The 13884-nt window shown below is 43.1% G+C and overlaps 1 protein-coding gene and 1 long non-coding RNA gene across 16 annotated transcripts; one reads left to right on the top strand and one right to left on the bottom strand.

Moving 5' to 3' along the window:
* Window positions 1-704: 704 nt before the first annotated feature.
* Window positions 705-9419, bottom strand: LOC123185278 (uncharacterized). 15 transcript variants are annotated; one of them, XR_006493297.1, is made up of 12 exons: window positions 8984-9419; window positions 8726-8814; window positions 8579-8639; window positions 8272-8367; window positions 6052-7801; window positions 4344-4465; window positions 4106-4222; window positions 3702-3870; window positions 3298-3466; window positions 2155-2228; window positions 1328-1440; window positions 705-1242 (listed from the first exon to the last, which is right to left on the bottom strand). It is a non-coding gene; the product is annotated as an uncharacterized lncRNA (long non-coding RNA). The 15 variants fall into 15 exon arrangements; XR_006493326.1 differs by having other exon boundaries at window positions 3702-3818; window positions 8984-9415; XR_006493329.1 differs by having other exon boundaries at window positions 3298-3414; window positions 4351-4465; window positions 8984-9414.
* A 729-nt stretch (window positions 9420-10148) lies between these two features.
* Window positions 10149-12730, top strand: LOC123185271 (G-type lectin S-receptor-like serine/threonine-protein kinase At2g19130). The gene has a single exon (XM_044597202.1). It carries the CDS (start codon window positions 10149-10151, stop codon window positions 12657-12659), a length of 2511 nt encoding a protein of 836 aa, XP_044453137.1. The 3' UTR covers window positions 12660-12730.
* The last annotated feature ends 1154 nt before the right edge of the window (window positions 12731-13884 follow it).

Below are 13884 nucleotides of genomic sequence, written 5' to 3'. Positions count from 1 at the left end.
GCTCCTTCTCTAGCCCGATGCTCGCAGCCGGTGGTGGGTTGAGGACAGCCTCCTTGTTGCTCTGTGTGTTGCCATTTATCCAATTCCGCCAGCCAGGGATGGTCCCATAGCAAGCCTAAGTTGAATTACAGTACTGAACATGTGAGTCTAATATGGGCACTAGTACCACCCGTTTTTGGTTATTTTGTCTCTTTTTTTTCTAGCTCACTCTTATGTGTTTTAATTTTGCCAGCTTTATTAGCTTACGACATTTGTTGTATTTCTGTCTCTGGTCACATTTTCTTAGTGCTGGTCTTAGGTGCTGCTTTTGCTGGGTTGGTTAGTAAAATGATTATTTTAAATTGTATATGGAAGATAACCCTAGAATATGTGTGGTACCCTTTCTGGTTTAGATCAACTAGATGACCCGTTGCGCCAATGGCGCAAAGGCCGAATGTAAGCCAATTATTGTGAGAGAATGCATTAATATATTTGTTGCATGAAAAGAATAGCTCATATACTATATGTAGTGAGCACATAAGATTGAAAACGATGCACTAAGTCATGTAGGAAAGTAATCTTGACTTTTTGCAGATGTAGTTGTTGTTGAAGAGCGTTTGTAAAATAAACAGGAATGTAATTGCTTTTAATTTATTACATACACTGTGATCGGAAGACGTGATCAGGGGGAAGCTCTGATGAAAGCATTGAAGCAAAAGCATGCATAAAAGGAAGCTTGTTTCTTGAGTCATAGTTTTCAGGAAACAGTAGCAGAAGAGTTCTTCACATATATATACAATAAGCGGTGATAAACCGCTTTTCACTACAAAGAGAACAATATAATCTAAAGATGATAGACTACATTACACAGTACAGTACTTTTCACCATAGAAGCAGCAGGGGAAGACTAAAGTTTATATATAGCTTGCTCGGAGTTCTCCGAAAGGAGAAAGATATTGGTCTCATTGATGCGAAACAAAAGGTGGCTGTTTTCGTAACCACCAAAGCATGCAGGCCAGGATACATTGACCAAAGTCTACCAGAAACTATTTCTGGTTGCTTCGAGGCGGTGCTCAAAATTATAGGATGTCCAATGTCGCTCGGAAAGATAAACATCTTTTTTAATTATCTCACAAATAAAAATAAGGATGTTCTCTGAATAAATTAATATTGGTTTCTGTAAGAGAAATTCAATTAAATGGTCAGCATGATACCCTTCCAGCGTCGACTTCGCTTGATAAGCAAGCAGAATATAGAAGATACCTTGAGAAAGAAGAGATATTACAGTTATTAGCATACTGCACCATACCATTAATCACAGTTGCAGAATAAGTAGAACCAAAGAAACCTTAGTCGTACTGTATGTACATATCTAGATAACGGCATGGAAGAAGTGCTCCATGGAAGAACTACTGCCTCGCTTTCTTTGGTGCGCAAACTCCCTTGGAGGCATTGCCTGTTCTGAATTTGATCAATTAGCAAAAACAATGACACGTTAACAACTTTGTTCCTGGTGATAAAGGCTAGATCTTCAGAATGTTGTATACACAGGAAGTGCATAAAGATTAGACACAAAAATTGCAAGACAACATAAACAAACAGAAGACTCATTGAACCCTAGCACATAGGAAACCAACTCCATAGATAATCAATTGGCAGGCGCATGCAACAGGAAAGAAATGGTAATACACATAAAAATGCTGAAGGTACATATATATTTTACTGACCCTCTCATGAATCTAGAAAGAAAAGTCTGATCAAACAGCATTAGACGCATCAGTGAAGAGAGAAAACATAGTCAACATACAAAGGGAACAATGTTTTTCATTGTAAAGAAGGGAAGGCTTTGTAAATTCCTAAATGGGAGGGTAGTATTACTGTTTAGGCATCTATTCTGCAATTTATTAGCGAGTAACTAAATAGTAAAAGGCAGTGTTTTTTTGTGAGTAAGTGATTAATCTGCATATATCAGTGAGGTACAGAACAGGAATTGAGCCTGGTAACAAACCCACACTCAGTAAATTTGTAATTGTTGTGACCAAGAAGCAAGCAGAAAAATAACTGAACCTTAGAACTTATATTAGAAAAAGTAGAGATCAAATGCATATACCAAAGCAGGAGCCGTTCCATAATCTAACACAACAATCTAATTTGTTCTATAGGAGGGGTTTTCACCTTTTGGTCTTAGAGGGGTCAGGAAGCATGTTCTTTGGATCCTCAGCAGATGCACTTTCAGTTTCCTCTCCAACCTGTATAATTTGGTGCTATCAAAGATCATTGTACATCAAGCATGATCTATGCAGAATGGGTATGATATCTGCATATTAAGCATAGGCACGAACATTTAGCACGGATGCAGGCTGAACAATATTTTCAGCAGTGGCACCTTCTTCAGTCTGAGAGGCCACTTTGATAGCAGGGGCAGAATCATTTAATTGTCTGCGTTCTAATATGGTTTTTTGGTGTGTAAATAGACGATCAGCAATACAACATTGAAGCCAAGCTAAATAAAAAATAGTGGTATAGTAGGCAACCTTTCCAAAACAGCAGAAACTAAATAGGATTTTGTTAGCGTTGGTATTCTAAATCAAAGCTGAGATTTCCCAACAAAATTGCAATCTGGGATCACATAGACTGTAGTATTAGAAAGGACATATGCAAGTAATTCTGTATGATTAATTATTAGGGCCAGTTGAATTGGCAGGATCATACACTAATCACAATTATCATTCAACTTTGTTTTATATTTAACATCATAAAAGATTCTACATATTAAGATGCTACCTAGTACATAGTCAACATGCTAAATGAATGGTTAGAGTCAAAAGACTTGGGGTCTGTTTGGTTCATACAGTACATTAAACCAAGCCCTCCACGGCAGCAACACTGACACAAAAACGGCAGCGACGCAAGCGCAACACACAACAAGCTCAGAACAAAGGAGAGCACGACACTTCTTGGGGGACAACATTCAGTGAAGCATCTAATCTGTATTTTGAAAGTGAGTCACCAATAGAAGTATTTGAGAGCCAAGAACAAACTATTTTGAGACCCAAGAGCAAACTATTGACTCTAATCACCAGGCTATAATAAGCATGAGCAGAACTCAAAATAGTGAAAGGATGAGAATCGAATAAATATCACTTCATTATTTCTTTCCTAACTGAAGCAAAAACAATCTCTTGCCCTGCCGGCACACAAACAAGGTGCAATCACACAGCCCAAACCTCATTTAGTTTCAACACATGTTCTTCATCCATTGAATTCCAGGGAAGGCAAGAAAATTGAGAGAGCAAGAGACGTTGCAGAAGCCGGTACCTGCGGAGCTGCAACACCATCTCAACCATCTCTTCGCCGCCTTGAGCTTGAGGAAGGAGGGCCGGCGGCCTGGCATCGCGGGTGGCCCGAGCTCTTCCTTCTTGCCGCTGTCCAGCGCTGCCACACGAAGCACCGCCATCAGAACCCCGGTGTAGAGGGAATCAACAGGCTGTAATAAGCATGAGCAGAACTCAAAACAGTGAAAGGATGAGAATCGAATAAATATCACTTCATTATTTCTTTGCTAACTGCAGCAAAAACAAATCTCTTGCCCTGCCGGCACACAGACAGGGTGCAATCACACAGCTCAAACCTCATTTAGTTTCAACACATGTTCTTCATCCATTGAATTCCAGGGAAGGCAAGAAAATTGAGAGAGCAAGAGACGTTGTAGAAGCCTGTACCTGCGGAGCTGCAACACCATCTCAACCATCTCTTCACCGCCTTGAGCTTGAGGGAGGAGGGCCGGCGGCCTGGCGTCGCGGGTGGCCCGATCTCTTCCTTCTTGCCGCTGTCCAGTGCTGCCACACGAAGCACCGCCATCAGAACCCCGGTGCAGATGGAATCACCGGGCTGTAATAAGCATGAGCAGAACTCAAAACAGTGAAAGGATGAGAATCGAATAAATATCACTTCATTATTTCTTTGCTAACTACAACAAAGACAAATCTCTTGCCCTGCCGGCACACAAACAGGGTGCAATCACACATCCCAAACCTCATTTAGTTTCAACACATGTTCTTCGTCCATTGAATTCCAGGGGAGGCAAGAAAATTGAGAGAGCAAGAGACGTTGTAGAAGCCGGTACCTGCGGAGCTGCAGCACCATCTCAACCATCTCTTCGCCGCCTTGAGCTTGAGGGAGGAGGGCCGGCGGCCTGGCGTCGCGGGTGGCCTGAGCTCTTCCTTCTTGCCGCTGTCCAGCGCTGCCACACGAAGCGCCTCCATCAGAACCCCGATGCAGAGGGAGAGCACGCCAAAGTAGGATGATATCAACAGCCAAAGTAGGATGCAGTGTTATTTGGACTTGGTAAAGAAGCTACCCACTTCTTACTTTTTTGCAGTGGAGTAATCTAGCAATTCAGCAGCACCCGAGTTTTGGCGACCTTGATTTCTTCTTCAACCATCAACAAAGCCTTGACGCAAACATGTTCACATTTAACAGAACCCTATTAAAAGAAATATTCCAAATTAAGGAAAAGTAATCATGGTAAAATCTTAATTCATGAACAATTTGAGATGTTGAGCATATTGTTTGCTTCTCAAAGAGAGTGCCAAGATTGATGCTCTCGGAATAGAAATCAACTCGAATACAACAACTACTATCAGACTTTCTGCACGTCTCTCGACAACAAGCTGTGCTGGGTCCTCGATCGTAGCAAACAATGTTACCAAGCCCATCCACCACATTAGGACACATGCTGAGATAAAAGGGTAGTCAATCCGGGAGGGTAGTCAATTAGGACACATGGCCCTCCTTTTAGCCTATGCGCCAGGAGGGTAGTCAATGATGAGGCGGGTGGAGAGAAGAGGACGGTGCAAGAAGCCGTGCGGCGGAGTGTCAAGGAGCAGGGACGCCGTGGAGCAAGAAGAAGAGGAGTGTGGGGCTCGAGGACGGAAGAGGACTGGTCTCTCATGGGCTAGATTTTCAGGAGAGAATTGGTTCCGGCTCAGCCGTCCAGCCCGTCTACCCAATACACTGCAATGTAGGCCCAAACAACCAAGCTCACACAACGGCAGCCTAAAACATGTACAGTAAAAACATCCGGCAGCCTAAAATCACAGCGCGAGCTCAGTGCCCTCGTATGGCCGGGTAGGCTGACGTTTTTGTTGAACCTGGACTTAGAAAGTGCCTTGTATCACTCCCACTGATGGATCTGGGGTATACCAATTAGCACTTAAGCATTGGCTTCTCTAAATAAGAATAACATCTTGTGCTCACACAACGGCGTACATACCTGAAAATTAAAATTTGCAATAATATATACTTTTACTTTGTACCACTTGTCCGAAGTACGCACGACAACAATAACAGTACCTCATTCTTGCCACAAAGGTGCAGGCGGCCACAATATATTATCCGCTCTATAAATTGTGACATGATGTACGATGGTTCCAACTGTTTTATGTCCTTATAATCATCTATATATTGTCCATGAGATATGATTATGACTGGAACATGCATGACATGTTACTTGAATAGATTGAACGGTAAGTTGCTATGCCTCATCATCGTAAATGCACTAACATTGAGTTGCTATTTCAGCACAGAAATTCAGGCAAACGCGCAAAAGAAATAACTGACAATGCCGCAAGTCTTGTTTTTACACCTCTTGAAATTTCTCAGTCTATTTATACTTTAAATAGAGGAACAAAAAACTGAAGGAATGAAGAAGAAAGGAATAAAAACTGAACCTAATCAACTGAATGTGACATGATTTAACTGATGGACAAAATGCACTGCTTACTCTGCTACACTAATGAACAAACACTGAACAACTAAAAGAACATGATCTAGATGAAACTATGCTCTTCCTAATAGGTGTAGATCTAAGACAAAGGAAACATGACTGGAACTAAATAACAAAAATTGAAAAAAAATACATTAAACATTTAAAAGAATGACAAAGATGATACCAATTCTCATAAAATGTACATAGAAAATATGAAACACGCCCATGGAAATTACAAAAGTACTAAGCACGCGCGCGCGTGCACACACACACACACACAGAGAATGAGGTGAACTACTTACCCTCTGGCAAGGTCAACAGATATCTGGACCACAACTTTACAAGATAACTTCCTTCTCCTGTTCTTTATCAGAATTATTTTCAATGCACCTCCAGAAAGGTACTCCACAATGACACAACAGACATTACTTGGCATGCCAATATTTCCATCTTCTGTTTGAATATTCAGATCCCCAGCACCCATTATAGCCCCTATAAACTGTACAGGAAAATTGAAGCTTCTATTAGGACAACCTGCCATTATAGCCATACCTGACACAAATCAATTTAGCTGTAAAAATGATATAAGGAATGTACTCGATAAGCATGCTAAGATACAGTGAAGCATCGGATGGGTCAATCCGATTGTGATAGAGCAATTGCACCAAAAATATAGTTCATTTATATGTTCCCCAAAAAATTGACAAATAGAAAAAGCAGACTTGAAACTACAATTATGTGGTTGGAAAAGTTTGTGCCCTCTTAGGGAGCACTCCAGTGTATTAATTCCTTCTCCAACCACATTAGCCTTCTCTATAGCTGATCTGTTCTGAATAAACAAAAGAAGGGTGTACAGTCTGTCCATTCAGTGCATAGCGTTATTAAAGATAATATGTGACGATCCTAAACTAAAGTAGCATCGGTGCATATGGAAGCACTATATTGTCGAACCATTCTCGCCATCTACACATGGAAGTCCATGAGAAGTAGCATGGGTGCTTGCCTCAGTTCGGCTGAGTCTGAGTAAACGTTCGTAGTATTGTTTGCTCCTAGCTACCAAACACAACTACCACTATGTATACATGAACACTCGACGGAATCTTGTGTCCTCAGCATATGAGTACCTCAAAGTACAGATTCATTTTCGTATTCCTGAGAAAAGAAACTCAAGGTTTTGTTCAAAGTGTTGCCAATTGCAGTGCACATGTTAAATTATCAAATTCCATACTGCACAAGTAACTGAAATAATTACGAGCTTGTGGAACTTCTGTCATTATTGGATCAAGCTAGTATAATTAGAAAATAGAAACTGCATATCTTGAACCTATAGATCTGAAGAAAATATAGGTTCTCCAACTATCTGGACGCCATTAAAAATAAAAAAGCATGCCTTTCTTTACACTGTACACCAACAACTCCTAAACGACAGCTTTGTTGCCACCACAGACAAATACCCAGCTCCTGCCTCATGTATCTAATAACAAAACTCTCAGTGATCTTTGCAATCATACATAACCTGGTTCCTTCAAAATTGCAAGCATCTAGAAACAGGATCTTATCGGATTATAATGAAAGAAATCAAAGGCTAAGGAGAGGACAATCAGTTTCAATGCCATTGTTCCGGGGCTGCTGATATAATCATTACATCCACCTATATGGAGTACCAAATCAAATATAAAAATTATACCCTTAAGCATAAACCTTAGAGAAAGGAGGTTGCATTGCATGAACTGTAACAAGGGGAAAACATAAACACCTTAGCCCTGTAAACCGGTTAGAAAATATCTAAATCCTAAAACAATAAAGCATCAGAATGAAAACCTTACTCCCTACTTTATAAGAACTCAGGAACCACCAGCCTGTGCGCTTACACCGACCATAAAAAGTATCCGTGCGACCAAAAACAGGTGTAGCTAACACCGAGTATAACTCCATCAGTTCAGTTCCCAACTCCACCGAAAATATCAACTCTGACCAAATAGTACAACTCCACTTGTCTAACTTCCATCAATATATTACCATACGGAGCTAGCCCACTCAGCAAAAGTTGTTCTAACAATAAGGCAAAAAGAAGAAAGTATTAAAATACAGATTGGGATATATAATTCATAGCATGGTATATCATCATCCAAAAGCAACAATATTCTAAATTACACACACAGTATGGATGCATTCTCCAGTGCACCATGAAACATGGCCAAATAGGGTATCTTGTAGTAAGAACTAAGTAATAAAATACACTAACACATAAGAGGGCTCATGTTGATTCATTCACTCGGTATACACACATCATAAATTGGGGGCCTTTCAAAAATTATAGCTGCCACAAGTAACATCATCCTCGAGGAAGTAATTGCAGTGCTCTTCAAAGCAACAAACCATGATCAAGCAAAGAGTTGAAGAACTGGTGTGAATCTTTTAGTTAAATTGTTGACAGGAAGTAAAAAAGCAAATGCATGGCGCAAATGGAAAATAAAAATATGAACATCTGCAAAAGCAAGCTTAGTACATTTAGGACACACCACAACATCATCGTCTGCTGCTGCTGCGGCGGCGTGGTTGGGAAGAACTGCTGGTTGATCCTTGGCTTGTCTCAGCCTCACCCGGCCACCTGTGTCCTAGGGCAAGGTGGAGGAAAACGACAACAATAGTCCATTGAGGTCAGAGTAGGGGTGAAATTGGATTGGATTTCTGGAATTGGAGTGCGCAAAAAATAACAATCTCAAATCATAAACAGGGATAAGCCAACAAATGATCTCTTAACTCGCTACGAATCACAAATCCCAAAAATTGGACAGAATCATCAAGGATGCTTATTCTAATGATTACCTCCAGATCAAGGCTCGGCTGATAATCAAGACAGGTGCGCTCCTGGTGCACATCCTCGAACCTGCACCAATCCAGAAGTTAAAGAAAATTGTATAATGAACAAAACATATGAACAAAACATATGTAAGACAGATGTAATCTTGTAACTGTAACTACTCCTGGAGAACTGATGAACGTCAATGTGTTACACACACACAGAGAGAGAGAGAGAGAGACTCTTCTCTTTTTTCTCAGATCTGCACATGTGTTTAGAAACAAACATAAATCAAAAAAATCAAAATAAGATAATCAGAGAACTGGGAGAATTAAGATGACAAGACCATAGACGAGGGCCGGCATCATGAATTAGAGGGAGGACCTCAAATTGCCATGGAAAGATGAGAAAAGGAGGAAGAAAGAGATCACCTGTGCCAGCCTTTCCTCTAGGTGGGGGCTCCACTCCTCTGTAGGCAGCCGCCATGGTGGGGGCTCGAGGGGTTCATCCGAAGAAGACGCTGGTGGCAGCGTGCAGTGGGCCACGTCGGCAGGACGGCGCCCGGTGGCTGGGAGCGGCGAGAAGCAAGGAGCTCGCCCTCGCCCGGCAGCGACCTAGGCTCCTCCTGTTGAGCACGGAGGCAGAGGGAGGGGACGAGGAGACACGGGAGGAGCAGAGGCAGGGGAGGAGGAGGCGGTGGAGGCAGCGGAGACGAGGCTGCGGCCGAGAGGGAGGGGGAGCGGAGGCGGCGGCGGCCCGGAGAAGAGAGTAGCGGGATGAGGGAGAGGGAGGAGATATTTTCACGGGAGAGAGGGCTGACCAATCCTCGCGCGGTGAACCTACACGGAGTGTCTAGAGAACCCAGCCTCTGGTCGCTGGCCTCCACGGTCTCAGACCCCACCTGTCATCCTCTGCTGAAGCGGCCACGGACGTGAAAAAAAACCGACGGCTGGGCAAACGCCAGCGGCCAAAAAAAGCACTGTCGCTGCCGCAGTAATTCAATTCGCGGTTAAAAACGTCTTGCGCGCTCGATGCCTTCAGTTACGCGGGTAGTCTAGGAGGCTTTATATGTTAGATACGATGATCATTCAGTCAATTGTCTTGTTGGCTGACCTTTTGACTATTAGCGTGCCGTGAGGGGTATGGTTAGCACTTTCCAGAGCTCACTAACATAGTGGAAGACTCCAAAAATACAGCTTTGATGGTAAGTTTGGTGGAAGCCCCATGATTGACTTGAGCATGGCCCACGGCAGCTTTTGTGGAAAGCTCGTGGTTGACTTGACCAAAGTCCATGGCCACTTAGTGGAAGCCTCATGACTGACTTGGAAAGCATTATTGAAAGTCCTCCTTGGTGTGCTGGAGAGCTTGTAATCCCTGCCGACTAGCACATAGTTTTCATGAAAATAGTGCCAGCCTTGTATTATATGGAGAGATAGGGTCCCAATCTAAACAGGGCCACTGCTGTCCTAATCTGAATTTGATTGCTCCCAAATGGATCGTGGTGACAGTTCAGCTCAACAACATGTTCCAGCCTATATATACATCCTCTTATTCCTATTTCGAATAGCAGAGCAGAGCACATCCGCACTCTTCTCCATGCATCCCTTCTACATATTATTACTTGGGCTTCTCCTTTTGCCCACATCTTGCTGCTCCTCTTCAGCACCCACAAATGATACTCTCATGGCGGGCCGAGTACTCACCGTCGGCGATAAGCTCATCTCAAGAAACGGCAAGTTCGCGCTCGGATTCTTCCAGCCAGCAGCAAGCACCAGCAGTAAGTCGTCCAATAACAGCTGGTACCTTGGCATATGGTTCAATAAGATTCCAGTTTTCACTACTGTGTGGGTTGCTAATAGGGAGGAGCCGATCGCCCACCCCGACATTAACTCAACACAGCTCAAGATCTCAAGAGACGGCAATCTTGTCATTGTCGTAAAACATGTTGATGCTGGCACTGAATCCCTTGTTTGGTCCACTCACACGGTCAATAGGACACAAACTAGCAGCATAAACACCACCACCACTAGTGCCGCCGTTCTCTTGAACACTGGAAACCTTGCTGTCAAAGTCATAGATAGCCCATCATCTGACCTACCGTTGTGGCAGAGCTTCGACTACCCAGCAGATGTTGTGCTTCCTGGCGCCAAGCTTGGGTGGAACAAGGTTACAGGTTTGAATCGCCATATCATCTCAAAGAAGAGCCTTGTTGATCTGAGTCTTGGCTCATACAGCCTTGGACTAGACACAACCGGCCTCGCCATCCTCGAGCGTCGGAAAAACCCTGCTGTAGTGTTTTGGCATTGGGCATCCTCCAAAACATTGTCAATGAGTATTATACCAGTGCTCAAGACCATTCTAGATATGGATCCACGGACCAGAGGCTTGATTAACCCAACATATGTTAACAATGACCAAGAGGAGTACTACATGTACACTTCGCCAGATGAACCACCGTCTTCCACATTTGTCTCACTAGATATCTCTGGTCTGATAAAGGTGAATGTGTGGTCACAGTCCAACCAGTCTTGGCAAACTGTATATACCGAGCCTACTCATCCCTGCCTTCCGCCTGCTACTTGCGGACCTTTCACAGTCTGCAGTGGCAATCCGCATCCATCCTGTGACTGCATGCATAACTTCTCTCGGAAGTCACCGCAGGATTGGGACTTTGAGGATCGAACAGGAGGATGCATCAGAAATACACCGTTACAATGTACTAGTGACAAAAACATCACAAGTTCAACGGACATGTTCCAGCCTATTTCTCAAGTTACATTGCCCTACAACCCACAAAGCATAGTTGCTGCCACTCAGAGCCAATGCGAAGAAGCTTGTCTCAGAACTTGCTCATGCACTGCTTATTCCTATAATGCTAGCAGATGCTCTGTCTGGTATGGGGAATTGCTTAGTGTGAGTCTGGATGATGGCGTTGTTTACACTTCTAAAGATACTCTTTATCTCCGTCTTGCTGCCAAAGATTTCTTGCCAAGTTTGAGAAAAACCAAAAGAAAACCAAATGTTGGAATTGTTACTGCCACAAGCATTGCTGGTATTGGGTTACTCATTTTCATGTTGTTACTGATTTGGAGGATCAAATTCAAGTCATGTGGTTTCCTGGCGATATACTACAGCAATCAAGATAGTGCTGCTGGAATTATAGCCTTTAGATACACTGATTTAGTTCGTGCTACTAAAAACTTCTCGGAAAAGATCGGAGGAGGGGGTTTTGGTTCAGTATACAAGGGAGTGTTAAGTGACGCAAAGACTACTATAGCTGTCAAAAGGCTTGATGGTGCCCATCAAGGAGAGAAGCAGTTCAGGGCTGAGGTGAGCTCAGTTGGACTGATCCAACATATCAACCTAGTAAAACTGATTGGTTTCTGCTGCGAAGGTGATCACAGGTTACTTGTGTATGAACATATGTTAAATGGGTCTCTTGATGGTCATCTATTTAAGAAGAGAAATGATGCCACCGCTGTCCTAAATTGGAACAATAGATATCAAATAGCCCTAGGAGTTGCCAAAGGATTGTCCTACTTACATCAGAGTTGTCACAAATGCATCATACATTGTGACATTAAGCCAGGAAACATACTATTGGATGCATCATTTGCTCCAAAAGTTGCAGACTTTGGGTTGACAGCGTTTGCGGGAAGGGATTTTAGCCGAGTTTTGACTACGATCAGGGGCACTGCGGGTTATCTTGCCCCAGAGTGGCTTAGTGGAGTTGCAATCACACCAAAGATCGACGTTTACAGCTTCGGCATGGTACTGCTGGAAATCATATCGGGAAGGAGGAATTCCTCACTTGAAACATCATACTACACTAGCAGCAGCAGCAGTTACCACAATGCCGAATATTTCCCTGTGCAGGCCATCAGCAAGCTTCACGGCGGAGATGTGAAGAGTTTGGTGGATCCACAATTACATGGCGACTTCAATTTGGAAGAGGCTGAAAGAGTTTGCAAAGTTGCGTGCTGGTGCATCCAAGATAATGAGTTTGATCGGCCGACTATGGGTGAAGTGGTCCGGGTTCTCGAGGGTCTGCAGAAGATTGATATGCCCCCCATGCTAAGGCTACTTGCAGCTCTAATAGAACACTGATGCTGCAACTTCAGTATAATAATAATAATTCGTAGAGTAGTTCGCTTTCTTTCAGTATTTGTTGGAAAGTTGTAATGTCGAGCAGAAGGAATAAAGGAAGTAGGAAAGCTTGCAGTTGCAAATCATTCGCTATTTACATTTTTTATTGTAAACAAGCACTGTAGCAAAATATGGTCGTGCTAGAAATTTTCTGTTGATGTGTCAGTTGTAAGCTGCTTATTGCCGAATCATCCAAGTAAATAAGTTTTCACAACCACCAGGAACGAAAAGATGCATCTTCTCAGACAACTTATAAAGGAAATGCTGCGCAACATTCGCACTTCTCAGGTAAATGCCATTTCCTTTTTATATCAATAAGATAAAATGTTATTACATTTCTTCAAGCTTCAGGTCTTGCTACTGCTGCCATTCATCTGAACATTGCCTCCCAGAACCAAGTCGGCCCAGAACCTGCAGTCCATTGCCCGGTCGAATTCGCCACTTGCGATTGGAGAGCTGAACCGACAGTAGTCTGGGATCTGGCTCCATTCGTTGCTGCTTTTATACATAGTCTAAGGATGGTTTCCCTGAACTCTCCTTCAAAGCTGTCCATCTTAAACAATTTGCCAACGTAGACAGCCCGTTTCGCCAGCTTCGAGATACCACCATGACTGCTTGCGACATCCCAGAACAGTTCTCGAGTGTCTGTTTGTTGCAGGGAAAGAAAGAAAAAGGGAGCATGTCAAACATGTCTGGGAAATGCCAGAATGCTCAAACTTAAACGCCCTTGAAGCTGTGCAAAAGTATGTCTGCCTAGTTGCAACTATAACGTTTCTGTGATAGCATGGACTGTGGCTGAAGTGGAAAACAATCTCTAAACAGGCTTTTGCCCCACTTTATATATAAAGCACCAACAAACAGAGTACACACCCGAACGATACAATATGGCGAGGAGACCCACTTAAAAAGCAGATCAAAAGTAAACATGAAACTAGAACATGTCAAACACCTAGCCTAGGCCCGACCAAAGACACCTGAGCACGACGATAATGCCCCCAAGAGGGTGACGACGCGAAGCGACACCACTGTCGAGTCCAAACGGACAGACTATAGTTTTCACCCGGAGAACAATAAGTTTGATCTGCCAACGATGAGTGAAGTGGTTTGGGTTCTCTGAGTGAAGCGCAAAATGACAAGTTTGATCTCCCGATGATGAGTGAAGTGGTCCGGGTTCTCGATTGTTCTC

This window comes from Triticum aestivum, chromosome 1A (genome assembly GCF_018294505.1).
Source record: "Triticum aestivum cultivar Chinese Spring chromosome 1A, IWGSC CS RefSeq v2.1, whole genome shotgun sequence".
Lineage (NCBI taxonomy): Eukaryota > Viridiplantae > Streptophyta > Magnoliopsida > Poales > Poaceae > Triticum > Triticum aestivum.
The sequence above is the reverse complement of the archived record's forward strand: the minus strand, read 5'-3'. Positions and strand labels throughout refer to the sequence as shown.

Coding starts and splice junctions, on each gene's coding strand:
- LOC123185271 (XM_044597202.1), top strand. CDS start 10,149: ATGCATCCCTTCTACATATTATTACTTGGGCTTCTCCTTTTGCCCACA.